Source organism: Bombus pascuorum, chromosome 6 (genome assembly GCF_905332965.1).
Source record: "Bombus pascuorum chromosome 6, iyBomPasc1.1, whole genome shotgun sequence".
Taxonomy (NCBI): domain Eukaryota; kingdom Metazoa; phylum Arthropoda; class Insecta; order Hymenoptera; family Apidae; genus Bombus; species Bombus pascuorum.
In genome coordinates this window covers 5763401-5782150 of record NC_083493.1, presented here as the reverse complement: position 1 = coordinate 5782150, position 18750 = coordinate 5763401, and the positions used below count along the sequence as shown (strand labels likewise).

General features: G+C 29.5%; 3 protein-coding genes across 5 annotated transcripts; 1 reads left to right on the top strand and 2 right to left on the bottom strand.

Annotated features, from left to right (window-relative positions):
- Positions 1 to 638: 638 nt before the first annotated feature.
- On the top strand, positions 639 to 4400 carry LOC132908186 (mismatch repair endonuclease PMS2). 3 transcript variants are annotated; one of them, XM_060961948.1, is made up of 5 exons: positions 639 to 1003; positions 1981 to 2140; positions 2236 to 3491; positions 3633 to 3921; positions 4007 to 4400. In XM_060961948.1, the coding sequence occupies exons 1-5, from the start codon at positions 917 to 919 to the stop codon at positions 4330 to 4332; spliced, it is 2118 nt and encodes a 705-aa protein (XP_060817931.1). In that variant the 5' UTR covers positions 639 to 916; the 3' UTR covers positions 4333 to 4400. The 3 variants fall into 3 exon arrangements, with proteins under 3 accessions (XP_060817931.1, XP_060817933.1, XP_060817932.1); XM_060961950.1 differs by having other exon boundaries at positions 640 to 1003; positions 3633 to 3882; positions 4037 to 4400; XM_060961949.1 differs by having other exon boundaries at positions 642 to 1003; positions 3633 to 3882.
- A 469-nt stretch (positions 4401 to 4869) lies between these two features.
- On the bottom strand, positions 4870 to 6603 carry LOC132908195 (glutamate-rich WD repeat-containing protein 1). Its single transcript, XM_060961977.1, has 3 exons — positions 6056 to 6603; positions 5518 to 5913; positions 4870 to 5391 (listed from the first exon to the last, which is right to left on the bottom strand). The coding sequence occupies exons 1-3, from the start codon at positions 6559 to 6561 to the stop codon at positions 4902 to 4904; spliced, it is 1392 nt and encodes a 463-aa protein (XP_060817960.1). The 5' UTR covers positions 6562 to 6603; the 3' UTR covers positions 4870 to 4901.
- Positions 6604 to 8952: 2349 nt separating this feature from the next.
- On the bottom strand, positions 8953 to 11051 carry LOC132908219 (diphosphoinositol polyphosphate phosphohydrolase 1). Its single transcript, XM_060962017.1, has 3 exons — positions 10578 to 11051; positions 10292 to 10447; positions 8953 to 10167 (listed from the first exon to the last, which is right to left on the bottom strand). Exons 1-3 carry the CDS (start codon positions 10674 to 10676, stop codon positions 9871 to 9873), a joined length of 552 nt encoding a protein of 183 aa, XP_060818000.1. The 5' UTR covers positions 10677 to 11051; the 3' UTR covers positions 8953 to 9870.
- Between the last annotated feature and the right edge of the window lie 7699 nt (positions 11052 to 18750).

Below are 18750 nucleotides of genomic sequence, written 5' to 3'. Positions count from 1 at the left end.
CTTCATTTTTGTTGTTATATTTTTGTTAGCCTCCTGAAGTCCTGTTTAAATAAAAAACATTCAGTTATCTCTACGAAAGGAAATGTAACAGTTATAGAATAATTTGTTATATTTTTATGAATGCATTTGTTGTCTGTGGAAACTAACTACTGAGAACATTGTAAGTACTATAAATTAAATTTGATTACAATTTAGTGGAAACATAATCGTATTCTATTTTCCTCATTCCAGATAGGTAATTTTGGCACTAATCGAAACATATTTTATGTAATTATATTAGGAAAATGTAACGTATTTGGTAGTAATTTATAACATTTAAATAGTCTTACAATAATTTAATTGTGTTACATTCCACTCGCAATTTTATTTATTCTTAGATAAGTAAATGGTATATCTATGCTGTATAATAAAGAAATTGATTATAAAATGTATATCTTCGTAGAGAAGAACAAAATTGTAATTAATTCATTTTAATTTTATTTCTCACTATTGTAGAAATTTAACAAATTTATCTTTTTTTCTATGCAGCAATTATTATTTTACTACAAAGTTATCCGTACTTTTGTATATTAGAAGATTATTATATTATTAGAAGATAAACATCAAATATCGCGCCATAATATAATGTGGTTAGTTTTACTTAACATTTTCATTTCGTCATATCCAATCAAATATGAGAATGTTATAAACACAAGTTATTTAAAAATAATTTAAATTTTGGGTAAACCTAGTTAAAATATTACACATTAATTCTTACTTAAAAAATAAAGTTTTTATATTGAAACATTGTCAAAACATAAAATTAGTGACTTTTTTATAATACTTGACAGCTACAATGTAAGTAGGTACAGATGTTCCTACGACGTAGACAATAGATAACTAATTGAGTTTTCATTTACCTTTACATATATTGGTGATGGATGAACCAATATCATCGTCGGAAAAATCGAAGAAGATTAATATTATAAGTAAACAAACAATTCATCAAATTTGTTCTGGTCAGGTGAGGTTAACCTACGAGTAATTAATATTCAACCTTTATATATCAACGTTATATATTCAATATGTAATATTAATTATTTTTTAGCAAATAAATATATGTTCTATTATTCTTAGTTATTTATTAAAATGTATAAGCTTACCCTACTTTCACGTCTGTATCTTAATTAGTATAACATAATATTTCTTTCATAATTATAATAATATAAAAATGTCAGTATAGAGCATGGAGTATCGTAGCTATGAACAGCTAAATACTTTAATATGATGCAAATTTTTAAATAATATTGAAAAATGTTTGAGACATAGCATATGTGATTTTGATTATATTGTATAAGAACAATTTTTTTAGTCACGTTTTGTAAAATACTGATATTTTTTAAGTAATTCAACTTGATTTAAATTAAATAAGATATTCTTTGTGTGGTATAATTGTGCTTTTAGATCTATTGCTTATTAAGTAGTAGGTAATAACGTATTATCGATTTAAGTTTATTAAATAATTAAATTATTTAACTATGGTAATAATAGTTATTATTATTTGTTCATTATAATGAGGCTTAAAAGCTACTATAGTCACTGTTAGAAACGTCTATATTTTATATAATTATGATATAATAAAATATAGCAAAATATAACATGATACATAATATATTATTGATTAACGTAATATGATATAATACAGCATACATATCACAATATAATATATTGTAATATAGTATAGATAATATGTATTTCAGATTTGACTTAAGTTTTACTAATTGTCTTATCTGTTTCCTGAAGTTTCTTTGGTTTTAGCTGGATTTAATATTGATCCTGTTAATTCTCCAGACAAAATTTCCATAGCTTCATGCAAGCCTTAATAAATTTTGTCAATTCTCATATTTACATCTCATATATATTCTGATATATATGATATATGATAATAGTTAGGTAATATATATATATATATATATATGTATATGTAAAAAATTTTACTAGGTAATATTTGATCTTGCAACTGCTGTGAAAGAACTGGTAGAAAATAGTTTAGATAGTGGTGCTACATTAATTGATGTTAAATTGAAAGATTATGGAAAGACATGTATCAGCGTCAGTGATAATGGAAGTGGTGTTTTAGAACAAGATTTTGAAGGATTAGGTACATATATGCATTCATATATCTGTGTTTACTTAATATAGAAGAGAAATTCCAAAATAATTAAGTAATATTTACATACATTTTTCTTTAATCAGGACTGAAGCATTATACTTCTAAACTTCGAGAATTCTCAGATTTAACAGAAGTGAGCACGTTTGGATTTCGGGGAGAAGCTCTTAGTTCACTTTGTTCTTTAGCTGACTTGAGTATTGTTACAAGACATTCTACAAGCGAACATGGTTTTAAATTACAATTTGATCACAATGGTGCACTGCAGAAAAAAGAACCATGTGCAAGAGAAATAGGAACTACTGTGCATATAAAAAATATATTTAAGTGCCTTTCTGTTAGAGCAAAAGAATTTCAAAGAAATCTTAAAAAGGAATATATTCGAGCTATTCAAGTACTATATAGCTATTGCTTAGTTTCTACTAATACAAAAATAACATGCTCCAATTGTGTATCAGACAAATCCCCTAATCTTGTAATCAATACTGTTAGTCCCAGTAATATTTTAAGCAATATTAATTTAATATTTGGCAAAAAATCTTCAAATGGACTTATTAAAATTGAACTGTTACCTCCTGATGAAGCAACATTGCAAGAATATAACTTATCAAGTAATGTAGTTGTGGATTTTGAATGGGATTGCTATATTAGCAGCTGTGATCATGATGTTGGACGTTCTGCTCCTGATAGACAATTTTTTTATGTAAATGGTCGACCATGTGATCTGACAAAAGTCAGTAAATTAATAAATCAAATTTATCATAAATATAATAATAAACAATATCCATTTATTTTTTTAAATTTGAAGTTAAATAAACATTCAACTGATATTAATGTAACTCCAAATAAAAGAATCATCTTCTGTACACAAGAAAATTTAATTTTAGCAACTTTAAAATATAATTTATCATCTAGATGGGACAAATTACAAGGAAATTTGACTGCAAACCCTGCACCAGAATTAAGTTTTGGTGTAAAAAGAACAATTTCACCTACAAATGCTGATCGACCAATCAAAAGATTTCACAATTTAAATACAATATCAAAAATAGAACATACAGAAAAACAAAATATACAACACATTAATAAAAATGAAACTATTCAATATGATAATGATAATGATAATGTACAAAATAATATAATAAATAAAACAAAAATATTAGATACTGTACAAATGCCAATTAGCATTCTGGCAATAAAACAACAACTTCAGGAAAAGCAAAATCTTTTATCAAAATGTGTGATTTCAAGTACAAGGATCAAGTTTAAGGCACAGATGGATCAAAATTCAAATGCTGAAAATGAATTAAAAAAACAATTAACAAAAGATTCTTTTCTCGAGGTTATTTATATTTTACTGAATTATTGGATTCTATAAGTTTTAATTTTTTAGCACATCATCTATTATTTTGTATTTTATTATCATAAGTTTAGCATGGTAGTTATTTTCTTATACAGTTTCTATAAAAAGAATATTTTACAGATGGAAATTATAGGTCAGTTTAATCTTGGTTTTATAATAACTCGTTTGAAAGAAGATCTTTTCATTATTGATCAACATGCTACCGATGAAAAATATCGTTTTGAGAAGCTTAATAATGAAACTCAATTACGAACCCAAAAATTAATTATTCCTAAATTTTTAAATATTTCTCCACTTAATGAGACAATATTAATTGAACATCAAAAAACGTTTGAAGATAATGGTTTTTTTTTTAAAATAAATTCTGAAGGTGAACAAAATAAATTAAAAAATGTTTTAATTGTCATAAGTAATTAGTACCTTTGAAAGAATGTATAATATATTCTTAATTTATTCAAATATAAATAACTATAGTTCCAAATATTTTGGTTTAGGTGAATCTGGTCATCGTGTGCAACTCACAGCTATACCAGTAAGTGGTCATTGGCAATTTGGACAAGATGACATCGAAGAATTGATTTTTCTTATTAGAGAAGGTGGTATAGAAAACAAAAAAAATAGTACATTTCGTCCAAGTCGAGTGAGACAAATGCTAGCATCAAAAGCCTGTCGCAAGGCAGTTATGATAGGTACAGCTCTTAATAACAATGACATGCATAAATTAATTACTCAAATGGCAGAAATGGAAAATCCTTGGAATTGCCCTCATGGTAGACCGACGATAAGACATCTGTTATCATTGAATCTTATATATAAATAAATTATATTTTATATTCTGTCTTATATGTATGTGTATATGAAATAAAATAAAAAAAATATTTATATATATATATTTATATATATATATAAAAATATAAATTCAAATACTGTGGGCGAAACTGCAGGCAATTAGTTAATAATATGAAATATACTTATCTCTCATTTATTTATGATGCAAAGAAAGACATTTTTTGACATTTAAAACCACTTTGAAATATGTAATATACAGGATGAGTCACGAGAAACAGGATAACAGGAAGAATGTCTTTCTTATTTGTCTTTATATCAAAAAACTATTGAGAAAAAACTAAATTATTTGAAAGCTTACATATATATAATGGTGAGAAAAGATTTTCTTATGTATCATATTTTTACGGAATTTTCGAAATCATTAATGTTTTTTAAATGGCACCATAAATTTCTAATTTTATTGCATTGTAGCTAAAATGGAGGTGTTTATGAGCATTTTAATCTACACAAGAAAGTGTAAAACTACTTGTTATTACAAGATACAAAAATTTCAAAATAATAGAAAGTATTTTATAAACATTGGACTTTTTATTGGACAGATTATACACTAATTGTACGAAATACATTAAATCCTGAATGTGCCGTTGATATTACAGTACCAGGACATTGAGGATGCCAATGCAATTCTTTTATATCAGTTTGGCCTTGATGTATAAATAACAATTGTGGCGGAAGTTCCTTTAATTCATTGTCTTCTATCTCTTCCGATTGATCGGTTTCTATTGATAAATCCCACTGAGCAATTTGATCATCAGCTCCGCCAGAAGCAAATACAGTAGCCTCTTGAGGGTGCCATTCTACTGTTGTAACAGGTGCAGTGTGTTGCTTAAATATGGCTAATGCTTTTGTATTACTAGTACTAAATTGACGCAAATCCCATACACAGACCAAGCCATCATCACCACCAGATACAAGAAACTGATTTTCTTTACAATTCCATGAAATAACATTAACATCTGCAGTATGTGTACTAGCTGCTGTTAACATACATGCAGATTGTGGACTTGCTCTTGTATCCCAAATTTTGATACTGTTAAAGTTACAGTATAATTACAAAAATATATTAAAAACTTGATATTACTTATGATATTACAGTAAATAATAAAACGTATATTAACCTAATAGAAACTTATTAGAAATTTAATTAAGATCATACCTTTTATCAACAGAACATGAAGCAAGTACATGTCTTTCATTAGGTGACCACTGAATATCTTCAACACTGTATGGTGCATGTGAATTATAAGGTCGTTGATCCACATGCCAAGTTGAATTACTAAAATGCCATATATGAATGTTACCCTTGCAATCACCAGAAGCTAACATGCCTACTTCTGTTGGACACCAATCAAGTCCATATCCTTCTGAAAGATGTCCTTTAAAACTAAATAATGGTTTGATGTTCCCATCATTTTTTTTAGACTCCTTATTATATGCACGTAGCAATTCATCATTATCAAGTGCATTTAATTGTTTATCCAAATCCCAAATATGTACACGTCCTAATTCACTCCAACTTGCTGCCAGAGGTTTATTACCAATTCTTTTATATCTATTAAAATAAATAAATACATTTTTACAACCAATAAATCTTATTTTTTTTAATTATATATATTGCAAATTTACATTATTGGTAACTTTATGTTGGTAATTGGTATTATGGTTATTAAAAGGCAATAAAAATATATATTTACCTAACTCTATTAACACAACCTTGATGCTTCATTGGTGCAACAGACAAAATTGGTTTATTCGTATCACTTTCACTATGTAATTCATCATCATCATCTGATTCATCATCAGAACTATCTTCTATACCACATAGATTTTTCATTTTCATAACAAGGAGATTGTTAACGTGTGTCTTAGCAGCTTGAGTTCCAGCCACAAGATATATATTCAATGGGTAATCTTCTCTATTATTACCCAAGTCATCTAAAATAATATCAAAACTAAGACAAGGAGCTCCAGATTGGGCATGATGTAACATTCGATATGCTGTCTTGTCCACAACAAGTTCTTCTCCACATTCTAAAGACTTTCCAGGAAGATATATCTTAGATTTATTATTTTCTACTTCATCACTTGCAATAGAATCCTCTTCATTACTATCACTGCTACTTTCTTCCATATCCTCATCAACTTCACTCATTTGTTCATACTCCATTTCTTTAGAAATTTCTTTATAGAAAATAGTCATCTTAATAAAGATACATCTATAATTAGAAATAAAGAAAAATTTAAATCAAATACATATGCAAGTAATCTAACCTTAGTATGCAATAAAGCTATATATGTATGTATATAAATATAATGAATATTTTTTGATATTAACATTTCTAACATAATATGTTAGTTCAACATATTATGTGAAAAATTTGCCTGTTACAAAATATATGTGTTAACAAATTTATCGTTAATATAAAAAATTCTGTAAATTACCTCTCACTTATAAGACAGATTCGGAGCACGTGGATGAAACAACATCGGATGAAAGCGTGGAGAAACGCTTTATAGGTTATAGGTTATATTAAAGAGTACTAGAGAGTAGGGAAAGCGTCGTTTGCCGCCGATGCTTATGAATTTGAATTTATATCAATATAGCATATATTATATAACATATAATAATATATAAGAAATATATAATAACATATAATATATAATAATATATAATATTATATAACAAAGATCACCGAAATCTCAGAAGACGTAATGGTTCTACAATTTCACAAAAATATGAAATAAAAAATAAATGTTTAAAAAAATGTTTAAAAAAAGGCGTTAATAGTAGTATTATTTACATACTATATAATCATTTTTCACTTAAAGCAAATGTAATAACATTTTCGTTCGAAAAAAATCATCTAAATGTTTATATACCGGATAGATGAAAGTTATTTAAATTCACCAATAGAACCAATTGAAAACATAAAATATAATTAAAAAAATTTTTTTTGTTTTTAAATATGTTTTTTCTAAATCTGTACGTTGTACATATATTTAATTTATAAATATAATTATTATACAAAAGTCTGTCTGAAAACACTGTTGAAATAATCAACCTCCTTCAGATCGGCACGGCGAAACTATGAACTTTTCTTTAAATTTAGTTTTTTATTAATAATTGTTACATTTTGTAAAAAAAATAGGAAGCGAATTTATCTATATGTGACGAACATTAGTATATCTATTTGACATATTTATTAGATAATTATAACAAATTTTACTTTATTTCGGTTATTTCATTGCAATGCATACATGATACAAATGGAATAATAGATTTATAATAAATTAACTAGAAAATAAAAGCAATGAAAAGCTAATTTATTGAAACGTATATATATAAACAAGAGGCTCTTATTTTTAGTGTTCATTTTTTGGCAGACTTTTTTAACATTACTCATCTCTGATTATACATTCGTATTGGTATCACCAAATATGTACACATATTCATTAAAATAACCAATCTATGTACTAAAATTTTTACAATATTTTTTACTGTGGTTTATTGACAACTTTTTGTGCGAATCAATTTGCAACAATTCAATAACGTAATTTATAAAATATGTCAATAAATGTCCTAGTACATGGTATGTACTACATACTTAAGGATGGCTGTCTATGTTTACTCTGGCAGTGCTCCGTTGCCGTGCGTACGTTTCTCCTCTATTTGCGTTGCCGTAAGAATTCCCCCTTTTTGGATACGTAGGATTATATATATAAAGGCAAGTAAAAGCTTTTACTAGTGATTCTTCAAATAAATACTCGGTTCCGTGTGCATAAAGGATAAAGTATTTACTAGAAATAGTATTTACTTAAGATTTACCATCATTTACTACCAAATACTAGTAAAAAGTTATGCATAAGAGTAAAAGCTTTTACTAGTGATTCTTCAAATAAATACTCGGTTCCATGTGCGCAAAGGATAAAGTATTTACTAGAAATGGTATTTATTTAAGATTTACCATCATTTAATACCTAGTACTAGTAAAAGGTTATGCATAAGAAATCTAGTATTTGTCTTTTACGTATACTTAATACTTACAAGTATTTGCTTATTTTTATGCATATGGCATATGATATCACATTACCGGATTATCCCCACTGCCACTTTATAGTTACGTCACGTTACGTGCATGATTACAAATTACGACACGCGCAACTTCTCACCAGTACGAGGTACAAGTTGAGTCGTACAGTTGCACGTCGCATTGTAGCACATTTCTTTTCGCGCCATGCATTAGCACATTTCTCCAAAACTACCGGGGACGATAGTGCAGCTATTGGCCACGAGAGGCTCTTATTTTTAGTGTTCATTTTTTGGCAGACTTTTTTAACATTACTCATCTCTGATTATACATTCGTATTGGTATCACCAAATATGTACACATATTCATTAAAATAACCAATCTATGTACTAAAATTTTTACAATATTTTTTTACTGTGGTTTATTGACAACTTTTTGTGCGAATCAATTTGCAACAATTCAAATTAATGACAATAACTGTGAAATTATAATATTTAACTGCTGACATTTAGAAAGTCATACAAAATTTAAATACATAATTGCACAAAAGAAAATCTACAAAATTTGTAATGTACCCACGTATTTATATTTCGTTTTACATCAAATAATTTTCATATTAGCCTTTTTTAATGATTTATATAGAGAAAAATTTTACTTTCTTTAAACATATATTCTAAACAATCCCTAGTGTAATTCTGGAAACAATTCAGTTTGTAAACTAATATAGTGACCATAGTATGTAAAATGTTATAATTGTCATATAAACAAATTTAAATTGTTATTCTTATCACATATCAACAAAACTCTTTTTCAAAACAAACTGTTCAGATACAGATATGTTTCATTATGATATTTATAATATTCTTTGAATATATTTAAACAACATGAGAGAAATATTCTAATTGTGGAATTTCTTCCCTTTTGCATAAAACACCATCCACTTTACGTATGAAAATTATGTGCTTATTTATATATGAAGTATAAGCATTATTTTCCCCACAAAATTATGACAAAAATGAGAACTAAATTGAAGAAACTGCTCCTTTATGGACCAGTTTATTAACTAATTTATGTGAATAAGTATAACGTCGATAATAGCAAAGACAATGATAATAATAATAATAATAATAATAATGATTGCTATTATGATAATAATAATAGTATTTGTAATAATAGTAGTATTAATAGTAGAATAGCAGTATCAATGACAATAGTAGTAGTAGTAATAGTAATAATGGTAGTAATTGTATAATAGTAGTACTAGTAGTTATAATAACAAGATCCACTGCAATTGTACTACAAATAACAAACAGAGAAGAATGAAAAAAGAAAAGGAAAGGAGAATATACAAATGGTGTCATTTTACATATAAAATACAACTTTATATATAGTAATTGCTGTAACTGTACGAAAGGAAAGGAGCAGCAACAAATATCTAACGCTTGATAGCAATTATTCACGCAAATGGATGGTATTTAATATTAGCTGTGTTTGTTAAGGTGAGGATTGTTACTAGAATTATTCATTAGCTGAATAGATGTTACAGTGGTATGTGAATGATGAGATGGTGAAATATTGGGATTATGTCGAGGATTAGTATTGTGGAGGCTGTGTATATAAGAACGCTGGACGGGCTTGTGCTGAGCAAGCTGAAGCAAGGCCTCTGGTATAGAGAACCACTTTCGCTTTCGACCAATAGCACGTGAATCTTCCCATTCTGGCAGCTCTTCGGTTACCTGCATAACCCATACTTGTGTTCTATGTTTATGTTCCACATTCTATAAAGAAAAGTTATTTTGACCATTCATACTTCTTTGGGCAACTCTATTCTTAGAATACTTTAGTTGCATTTTCATTATATTTATACAAGTAATTGTGTTCTAAATACGAGCACATTAGCACCTCGAATATGCCAAGACATCTGCCTAATTGTCCTAAAACACCAGCCTCTTCTCGAACTTCTCTTAATGCTGTTACTGCAGGTTCTTCTTCTGGTTCAACACCCCCACCAGGTACTATCCAACTATCAGGTCTTCGACTGGATGTAACCAAGAGTACCTACATTATAAATTATATAAAAGTGTAATTTTTATTTATTTTATATAATAAAAATAAAACATAACTGATATTAAAATAAATACACTGTATTAATAAAGGGAATAATATCAACTGCCATCTGCTGGCTTACCTCATCTTCCAGATCGTTTTTGACGCAGATACATGCAGCTCTACGTCTATAACCTTCTGAATCGTAAATACGAATTGAGTTTGGTTTTTCCTTGACCATGATCGATTATTAAAGATGAAATTATGCCATAAATTCATATTTGTCAGACGGCCAGGTAGGCCAATCTGTACACTTGCATTGTTTTAACGTTGTTTGAAGCCGACATATCATCGACATAGAATTAATAAGCGAGCTCTAATTGCTCACATAATTTATTTAAGAAGTCTGTTTTACGTCCGAATAAGAGGACGATTCTTTACCTAAATAATGCTATATTACGATAACACTAGCAATGTTGTCCTTACTGAAACTTGCTATAACCTCAAAACTTACTGTATTCACTACACAAGTAACTCCATCTAGACTACGTTTACAGTGTAGTACATGATCATAGTCATAGTGTCATAGGCATATGACAGATCAGAGGAAATGAGAGTACACACAGTGCTTACGCTCGCGCCCGTAAATTAAGTTTTCTCCTAGTACAAGTGCTGCACCAAGCGGTCAAGTGTTACAAAAGCTAAAAGATCTAACATCTTATGAGATTTTGTAATGTTTCATCTGTGACCTGTGGTCACTGAAATACCGATCGTGTAAAAAAATTATACGTTTTGTTATGCTCTCTACGATTTAGAGTGATAATTTTAAGAATGTAGTGGGTCCAACTACTGACGAGGTACAGAATAGATGTGACATTCCGTCGTTTTTTATTTTTTCGTGTCTCACGTTTTGAGATCATACAACGTTATCAACTTAGCATAATAGTGATTTGAATTGAAACTAAATTTCCTTATGAAATTACAAGTAAGGTACAGAACAGGATATTTTGTGTATGAAGTATAGAATTCTATATTTTTGCAATATATCCTTAATTATACTCGTTTGAATTATACTCAATTGAATCGTAATTTTGTGTAGATCCTATTATATTCTTAATGTTTTTTAATTTTAATGCGTTCTGACTATAGTAGTTTTAAAGATATAGTAGTTTTAAAGTTATAGTAGTTTGTATAATAATTATATTGTAAAAAAGGAATATTGATTATACATTATTGAAGGTAGAATTAAATTATATTTGTTAATATACATATAACAGAAGATTAAGTACGTTAATCACTATAGAATTACCTTTAATTATAAAGATTATTGTACAATTTTTTTAATTTAATTGACAAATTGGTTTTTTTAAAGCGAATTCGAATATCTTATCATTTATCCTTAATTCTATCCACCCCCCACTCTCCTTTCTTGTTTTTTTCACAAATTAAAATAAGTGAACCGTAAAAAATTCAGAAAAATTTCCACCTTTTACGCTATCATGTTCTCCTGATACGAAATCACAAGAACAATCCAAAGTTTTGAATATGATATCACTTTCAAGAATAGATGAAGTTGTGTTGCCTCCTTTGTTATTATGTTCTTCTGATACGAACTCGCAAAAGCGGTCGAAAAATTGTTCGAGGCACCAAAAATTTCAACCAAGGAATTCCTGGCACATGACGTTATTTCCAAGACTCCAAGAAATCTCACAGTTCAGACACACCGGATTACCTAGTGATAGGTGCGAAGCAGATCTTTGTGATGTCTAAGATGTATATGTATATCGTATGTCGGGTTGTCTATGCAAAAATCTTCGAGGATGGGAAGACGTGCGCCGATCGGCTATAGTTTCCGCAGAATTCGAGAAGACGCTACCGTGTGGATTTTTGATACACAGGTCGTGTCAAGATATTCCATCTTCTCTATAACAGGCGTTACGATACGAGTGTCTTCTATTATTCTGAGCGGTTCTACGATTCCCAGAAGATAGCGATTTATAAGATAGAGATTTCGTAACGAAAAGATAAAGGTATAGGATCTCAGTGGTTTCACACTAGCATAGACAAGAACCTATTTACTTCCACGTACCATTGATAAATCTCAATAAAATAGGTTTCTTCGTTAGTTGGTAAGATAGGGAATTTCTTTGCCCTGTAGTTGGCACGGCACACTTTTGAAGTTCGCTTCATTACTTTACTTCACTATCTATGTATTATTTTATCACACTGCATACATATTTCAATTATCCTAATTTGTTATCAGCGTAAATTTTTGCTAATAAACAGTTAGAGGTAAGAGTTCGGAGACGGCGAGCACAGAGGAAAATTTTGTCTAAGTTTATTACAAAGTTTAGATTCGCGTTAAAATGTTGAGGTGTTTAAATAAATAAATTAGATTCTGTTAATATAAAAGTAAAGTATTTATTTGTTTAAAATAAGTAGCAATATCCTCAAAATAATTACACAATGACCTCTTCAGGTGAAGAAATAACATTGTACAAAATGATGATATGCATAGTCGATAAAGTTGATTATATTATTAACATATAAAAGAGATAAATCACACGCATGTACTTATATATAAAAATTCTTAAACATTAATTTTGAATGAGCTGAGATTTAAGTCAAACACAGAATTTTAATCATTGGGTAATTATTTTATCAAATAGGTTATTTCAACAATATTGATTTTATCTACTGCACTTTATATTGGAGATATATCTAATATATTACATAATAAATGATATCTACTATATATGCTATAATATTATATACATTAAATTCTTGCGTGTAAATACATATTACATCTAAATAGTGATTTTTATATTGACATCAATAATAACATTATACCAAGATACTAACAGTAAAATTGTTATGAAATTTATGAAAATTGTTATAAAATTGAATACTTCTTTCTTAATATTGTGTAGTTAAAATCGCAGATGAATATACAGCGTCCTATTCTTAGTCAATGGTAAAACTTACGATCTGTATATAAAATAAGAAGAACATAATTACAATAATGGTTTATCATAATAAATAAAATTATTAAATCATAATAAATTCAATAATCTCGCCTTTGTAAACTGCTGGAGCATTGTTTCATTTATAATGAAGTCATCGGCTTAACAACTTTAAATGAATATGAGTTTATCGTACTGGTAATTCCAGATATTCCATTGTACATATGTATATATATATATTTAAAACGTTCTATATTATTCACATGCACAACCTATTAATAAATCATCTGTATTGACTTTAGATCTGTGTATAGATAACGAAACGATCACAGTATTGTACGCGTGAGTAGTTAATAATATGCATCCAGATTAAGTGTGCAAGCCGTAGAGGCATTGCAAATGACCCTGATTGGTTACAGATCCTCGCGATCTCTGCCGCAGCGGGAGGGAGGGGGAGGCATTGTGATAGTTGAAAATGGTCGGAGGACCAGAAGGGATGGGAAGATTGCCGAAGGACGCTCCTTTCGGCCGAGAAACAAACGGTAGTGGGGAACTTAGATACACGTGTGACTTCCTTCCCCTTCTTTCTTTGACCTGCTCTATCTGTTTCTCTTCCTATATTCGCAACACATCGATATTTCTCTCTCACTTCCAAACATGTCTCTTTATACGCACTATTAAATCATTACCGCGACCCCTGTTTCCCACCTTCCTGGAAGACACTGAGAGGCGTTTAAATGATTTTAATATTCTGTACCTACTATAACAAAATTGAAGAATTTTGAGTATTATCGTTAATAATTTCAGATATCTAATATATTTAAATCATGTATGTGCATTACATAAAATGTTCTTTCTTTACATGTATGTCACGTATAATATATTAAATATGAGTGCATTTAACATGTAACATTTAAAAATATTATTTCTAATATGACACGGAGCACCATAAAGTGAAAGTGAAAGCATAAAGTAAAAAACATATTGAACGGTCGAGTCAGGTGTGGCTGAAAAATTGTAAGGAGTATACAATGTATAATTAAAAATAAATTTCCGTATCTTCTTTTTAGCCAGAAGATGTCAGAATTTCGGTCGTTTAAACAACATGTTAAAATTCTTATTGCGCAATATGCCGATGTTTTTAAGTCATCATCTGTAAAATGAAAGAAAAAGAAAGATGAATAAAATGGAAGAGAGGTGGAGAAGAGCGAGAGAGAACTGTTATTTTAATTTCTACTATTCTTTTCATGACGTACGAGATTTTTCTCATGACCTATTGGTAGCGTCAGTCACGGAAAAATATGCCGTGACGCCGTTTGACTACATTAGACACGCGCCAAATACTTCAAAACGAACACGTGTGGTTTTAAATTCTATTGTAAGAATAATAGAACGCCTTAATATCGTTTCTAAGAATATCTAAGATATAAAATCTATCCTATATTCGACGACAGATCTAAATGTAATTGTTAATAGAAAACAAATTGTGTATAATAAAATAAATGAACAAAACACGATAATTTAAAAAAAGGAATATTCAATAATTTACTTTATCACGGTACAGAAAGCAATAGAGCAAAGTATTATAATTTAACGACATCATAAATAACTACAATAGTTATCTTTACAGCAGTTTACTTCCATTCTTTCTTTTCTTTTTTTTCTTTTTTTTTTTTTTTTCTTCAAAGACAGCTGGACTACCTGGTACGGTTAGTTGAATATTAACGATCATCATTTTCGAAATAACCGGAAAACGTACCGACAGCTGATTTCTCAATGCAGAAGGAATGACATCCCTATAATGATATGCGGTTCCACAAACCGATGCTTTTCATATATCATTAAAATTACCGGATCTCTTTGATAAAATCGACATGGCGTTCGTAATCGACGTGTCGTTAAAGGAATTTTAATCCTTCGGTTACTCGGACATTTAGCATCCAATTTGGAAAATTTCCAACAAGATTTATAAGAAATTATGGGATCAAAAGGAATAATTATTACAAACATATTGGAACCATATAAGTTCTCAGTATTAAGTTATAGCTTCAATACTAGTTCTATTCTTTTCCTTACTTCCTTTACATTTGAGAGTTTTTATTCCTATATTATTTTAAATATTTCCAAAGATATTAGACAAATATGTAGATGAATATCTTTGAGAAATTTGATTGTATTTTCTACATAACTTTTGGATGTTGGTGCCCTGTCTGGAAAAACATAATTTTATGAAATATTATTGAACGCACATAACACAGACACGCACTACGTGCATACTTGCAGACATTGAATTCACAAACTAAACATACACATACATTCTCTACACGAGGTACAAATCCGACTATGCACGTTTTTGTGATGTACCTTGAGTTATTTCAATGCTGGTAGCTCACTTTTCATTTCAAGTGCGATAAAATGGTAAAAAAGATCGTACATTAAGTTTTCTAAGGTCATTGTAAAAGGGAGAATTTGCTTTATGGAGAAATTTTAAATGAACTCCGAAAAAAATTTGTTAAATTCCATGCAATCGTTTGTATATGTAAAATTTTTGAAATAATTAATAGTCTGAGAAAATGAAGACAGCTCCACGAAAGAGTAAACTTGAAGCTTTAGTTGTTTAAAATGAATCAGGCCATGTCATGTGATTCTTTTTTACAATTGTACATCGATTTGAATATCGATAATTTTTCGTCGAGAATTTAATGATATTGATTGATAATGAATTTAATGACAAATATATACAGTGCACATAATATTATAAATATTAAACGTATCTAAAACGAACTAGAGCAACATTAAGATATTAGTTATGTATTTCAAGTTGCTAATGAGTTCATAAATTTCAAGTTATTCTTTGTTTTAAGGGCATCTTAAAATGCAGAATAGATAAAATTGTGGAACTTGTAATTGAATGTCCACCTTTTTTCAAGATGGATATTTCTAAAGGCAAATTTATTATTTTTTAATATGAAAATTAATTTCAATATCAAGATTATAATTTTTCATTTCTAGGAAAATCTGCTTCATAAATCTACTTCATAAATCTACGGATTAAAAAAACATGTCCGAATTTTATTTAAGGGTCAATGCCCCTTTCAGTCTGGGAAAGCGTTTTAAAGCCAAGGGCTCGTGTTTTGACACCTCACAGGCGCGTGAAACGGCGAAATTCTATGAAGCACGCGCGTCCTGCTTTGCTTTCCCGCGGAACCTTTCGGAAGATCCCATTTGAAGTGGGGATGCACGTGCCATGGCTTTTGTTATCAAGATGTCGTAATGTCGAAGCTAAAGGCGCGTGCATGAGGATAGTGCATCTGCGCACGCGCGACCGTGTTGCTTGCAACCATGAGGGGGGATAACATGGCGGTACTCGATCGCCGTTAGTCGATGTACGGACACCGGTAGATTTGGATCGCTTTTTTAAATTATTTAGAATGAAAAGTGGTTGTGACTGAAAAATCCACAAACAGCCCGTACCATTGTCGTTTGCCCGCTATGAAACGATTTAATACTCGTTGTTTCGATTGGAAAATACGAACGATTCGTGTGTGTCGATCATAAAGACTTATTGCACGCGCTAAGTGACGTTTATGAGAGTTTGCTCTGACACCGGTCAGAAACGCGGTTTGAGAGTCTGTTGCCGAGTAAGTTCAATCGTCACGTTACGAAAGTGAATTTAACTGAACCGTTTAAACAGCTTCAATTCTGAGGTGATTGACAAGAGAAACAAAACGGTGAATCTTGTCGACCATTTGAATTTGTTTTGAAATCATTGGAACCGCATCGTAAAAATATCCTGTAAAATCGGTGAGTTATCACATGGTATAAAATATTTATGTAGTTCTGTATCTACACATATAATTGTATCTATATACAATTGTACCTCTCACTTGGTAACTAAGCATTGCACATTTTGGTGAAACATTTCGGTTATCACTATTTATTCTTTAATTTATTTGACCTATCATATGTGATTAAAATTAAAAAACTTTAAAGTTTCTGAAGCAAAATTTTACATATAACCTACATTTTAGACTTTAATATAATATAATTAGTATGTGCTATATGCAGTTGTCAATAAAGAATCGTCAAATTGCCGATTGATCAGTATGATCAAGTTTACTATATTTTCTATCATATTTTATTATTCACACGAATTATAACTTGTTAAACAAATGGATATACTATAATATCCTTTAAGTGCAATATATCTTTCTATAAGATATTAAGAGTAATAATAGGAAAATAATACAGTACGTAATATGTTGACGTAAGTTTTGCTATGCAGTAGCATTTATAATGTGAAATAAATAATATATTCATTGTATCGACGGAACTAGTACAGTTCTATAGCCGAATAAGATTTTATGTAGTAACTATAGTACGTTGATGTCGCCACGTGCGATCTACTTAAAGCAGTTTCCTGTTGTAAATAATTCTTGACACAGCGATTATTTGTTCATAAATTCAGAACTTTTAAGTGATAACTCTTTGCAAACGCATCATATTTAGTTTATTGTGTAAAATTTGTAAATATTTGGTGTCTTTAATGTATAAGAATAAGTTCCAGTAGCGGTGTCGAAACTTATTAATCTATTTAAGATGGTTATTTCATATAACTTAATGTTAATTATTAATGTAGCTATTTAATATAAGTTCTTTTTCCAAATATTTCGACTTAACAGATATCGTTCAAATAATTGATATTAATTATATTTTCAAAAATTCTTGTAATCTCAATGTTTTCAGTTTCAAATTTTTAAGAAATTTTAAATTTCAATTCCACTTTTGTTGTACGAATCATGGAAAAGAGTATTGAAAAATCACTGTTAATCCAGGAATATTTCAAGAATGGGCAAACACGCATTATCGAGCAGTCGTATGTTTCTATCAGATCAGCTACTCGGTCACTCTTTAATTGCGCAATTGATCAGTGAAGCATACGATTCTGCTCTAAACTTAAATCCGCGTCGTGTTGTCTCGATCTCCTGTCGGATCCGAGGTGTCCTGAAAAGCGAAGTAGCCCACGCTTCATCTTACTTGAGTACTTATTTTAGCCTCGAACTTGTAAAACGTACGCCGATATACGTGATCACACGTGGACGACATTTACACATGGAGTATAACGAGGGCTAGAAAAGTACTTACGGGAAGGTCAGCGAGAATTTCAATTTCCGCGTTCAATTCTTTTTTTATAGCGACGTCGTGCATCATATACTTACAAACGACGCGTATTTGCTCGATTTTTGACACGAGTTTAACAGATCTCTGATATATATTAAAAACGGATTGAAGGAAGTTTTAAGAGTTATCTAGGGCAAATTCAACGAATTTTTAATGTTGGGTAATGTTTTA

Excerpts from the sequence above, each read along its gene's own strand:
- LOC132908186 (XM_060961948.1), top strand. The coding sequence starts at position 917 with ATGGATGAACCAATATCATCGTCGGAAAAATCGAAGAAGATTAATATT. Across the intron at positions 1,004-1,980 it reads ATCAAATTTGTTCTGGTCAG|GTAATATTTGATCTTGCAAC; the intron begins GTGAGGTTAACC and ends AAATTTTACTAG. Across the intron at positions 3,922-4,006 it reads AAATGTTTTAATTGTCATAA|GTGAATCTGGTCATCGTGTG; the intron begins GTAATTAGTACC and ends ATTTTGGTTTAG.
- LOC132908219 (XM_060962017.1), bottom strand. The coding sequence starts at position 10,676 with ATGGTCAAGGAAAAACCAAACTCAATTCGTATTTACGATTCAGAAGGT. Across the intron at positions 10,448-10,577 it reads AAAACGATCTGGAAGATGAG|GTACTCTTGGTTACATCCAG; the intron begins GTAAGCCAGCAG and ends TTTATAATGTAG. Across the intron at positions 10,168-10,291 it reads GATGTCTTGGCATATTCGAG|AATGTGGAACATAAACATAG; the intron begins GTGCTAATGTGC and ends TTTTCTTTATAG.
- LOC132908195 (XM_060961977.1), bottom strand. The coding sequence starts at position 6,561 with ATGACTATTTTCTATAAAGAAATTTCTAAAGAAATGGAGTATGAACAA. Across the intron at positions 5,914-6,055 it reads GGTTGTGTTAATAGAGTTAG|ATATAAAAGAATTGGTAATA; the intron begins GTAAATATATAT and ends TTATTTTAATAG. Across the intron at positions 5,392-5,517 it reads TCATGTTCTGTTGATAAAAG|TATCAAAATTTGGGATACAA; the intron begins GTATGATCTTAA and ends TAACTTTAACAG.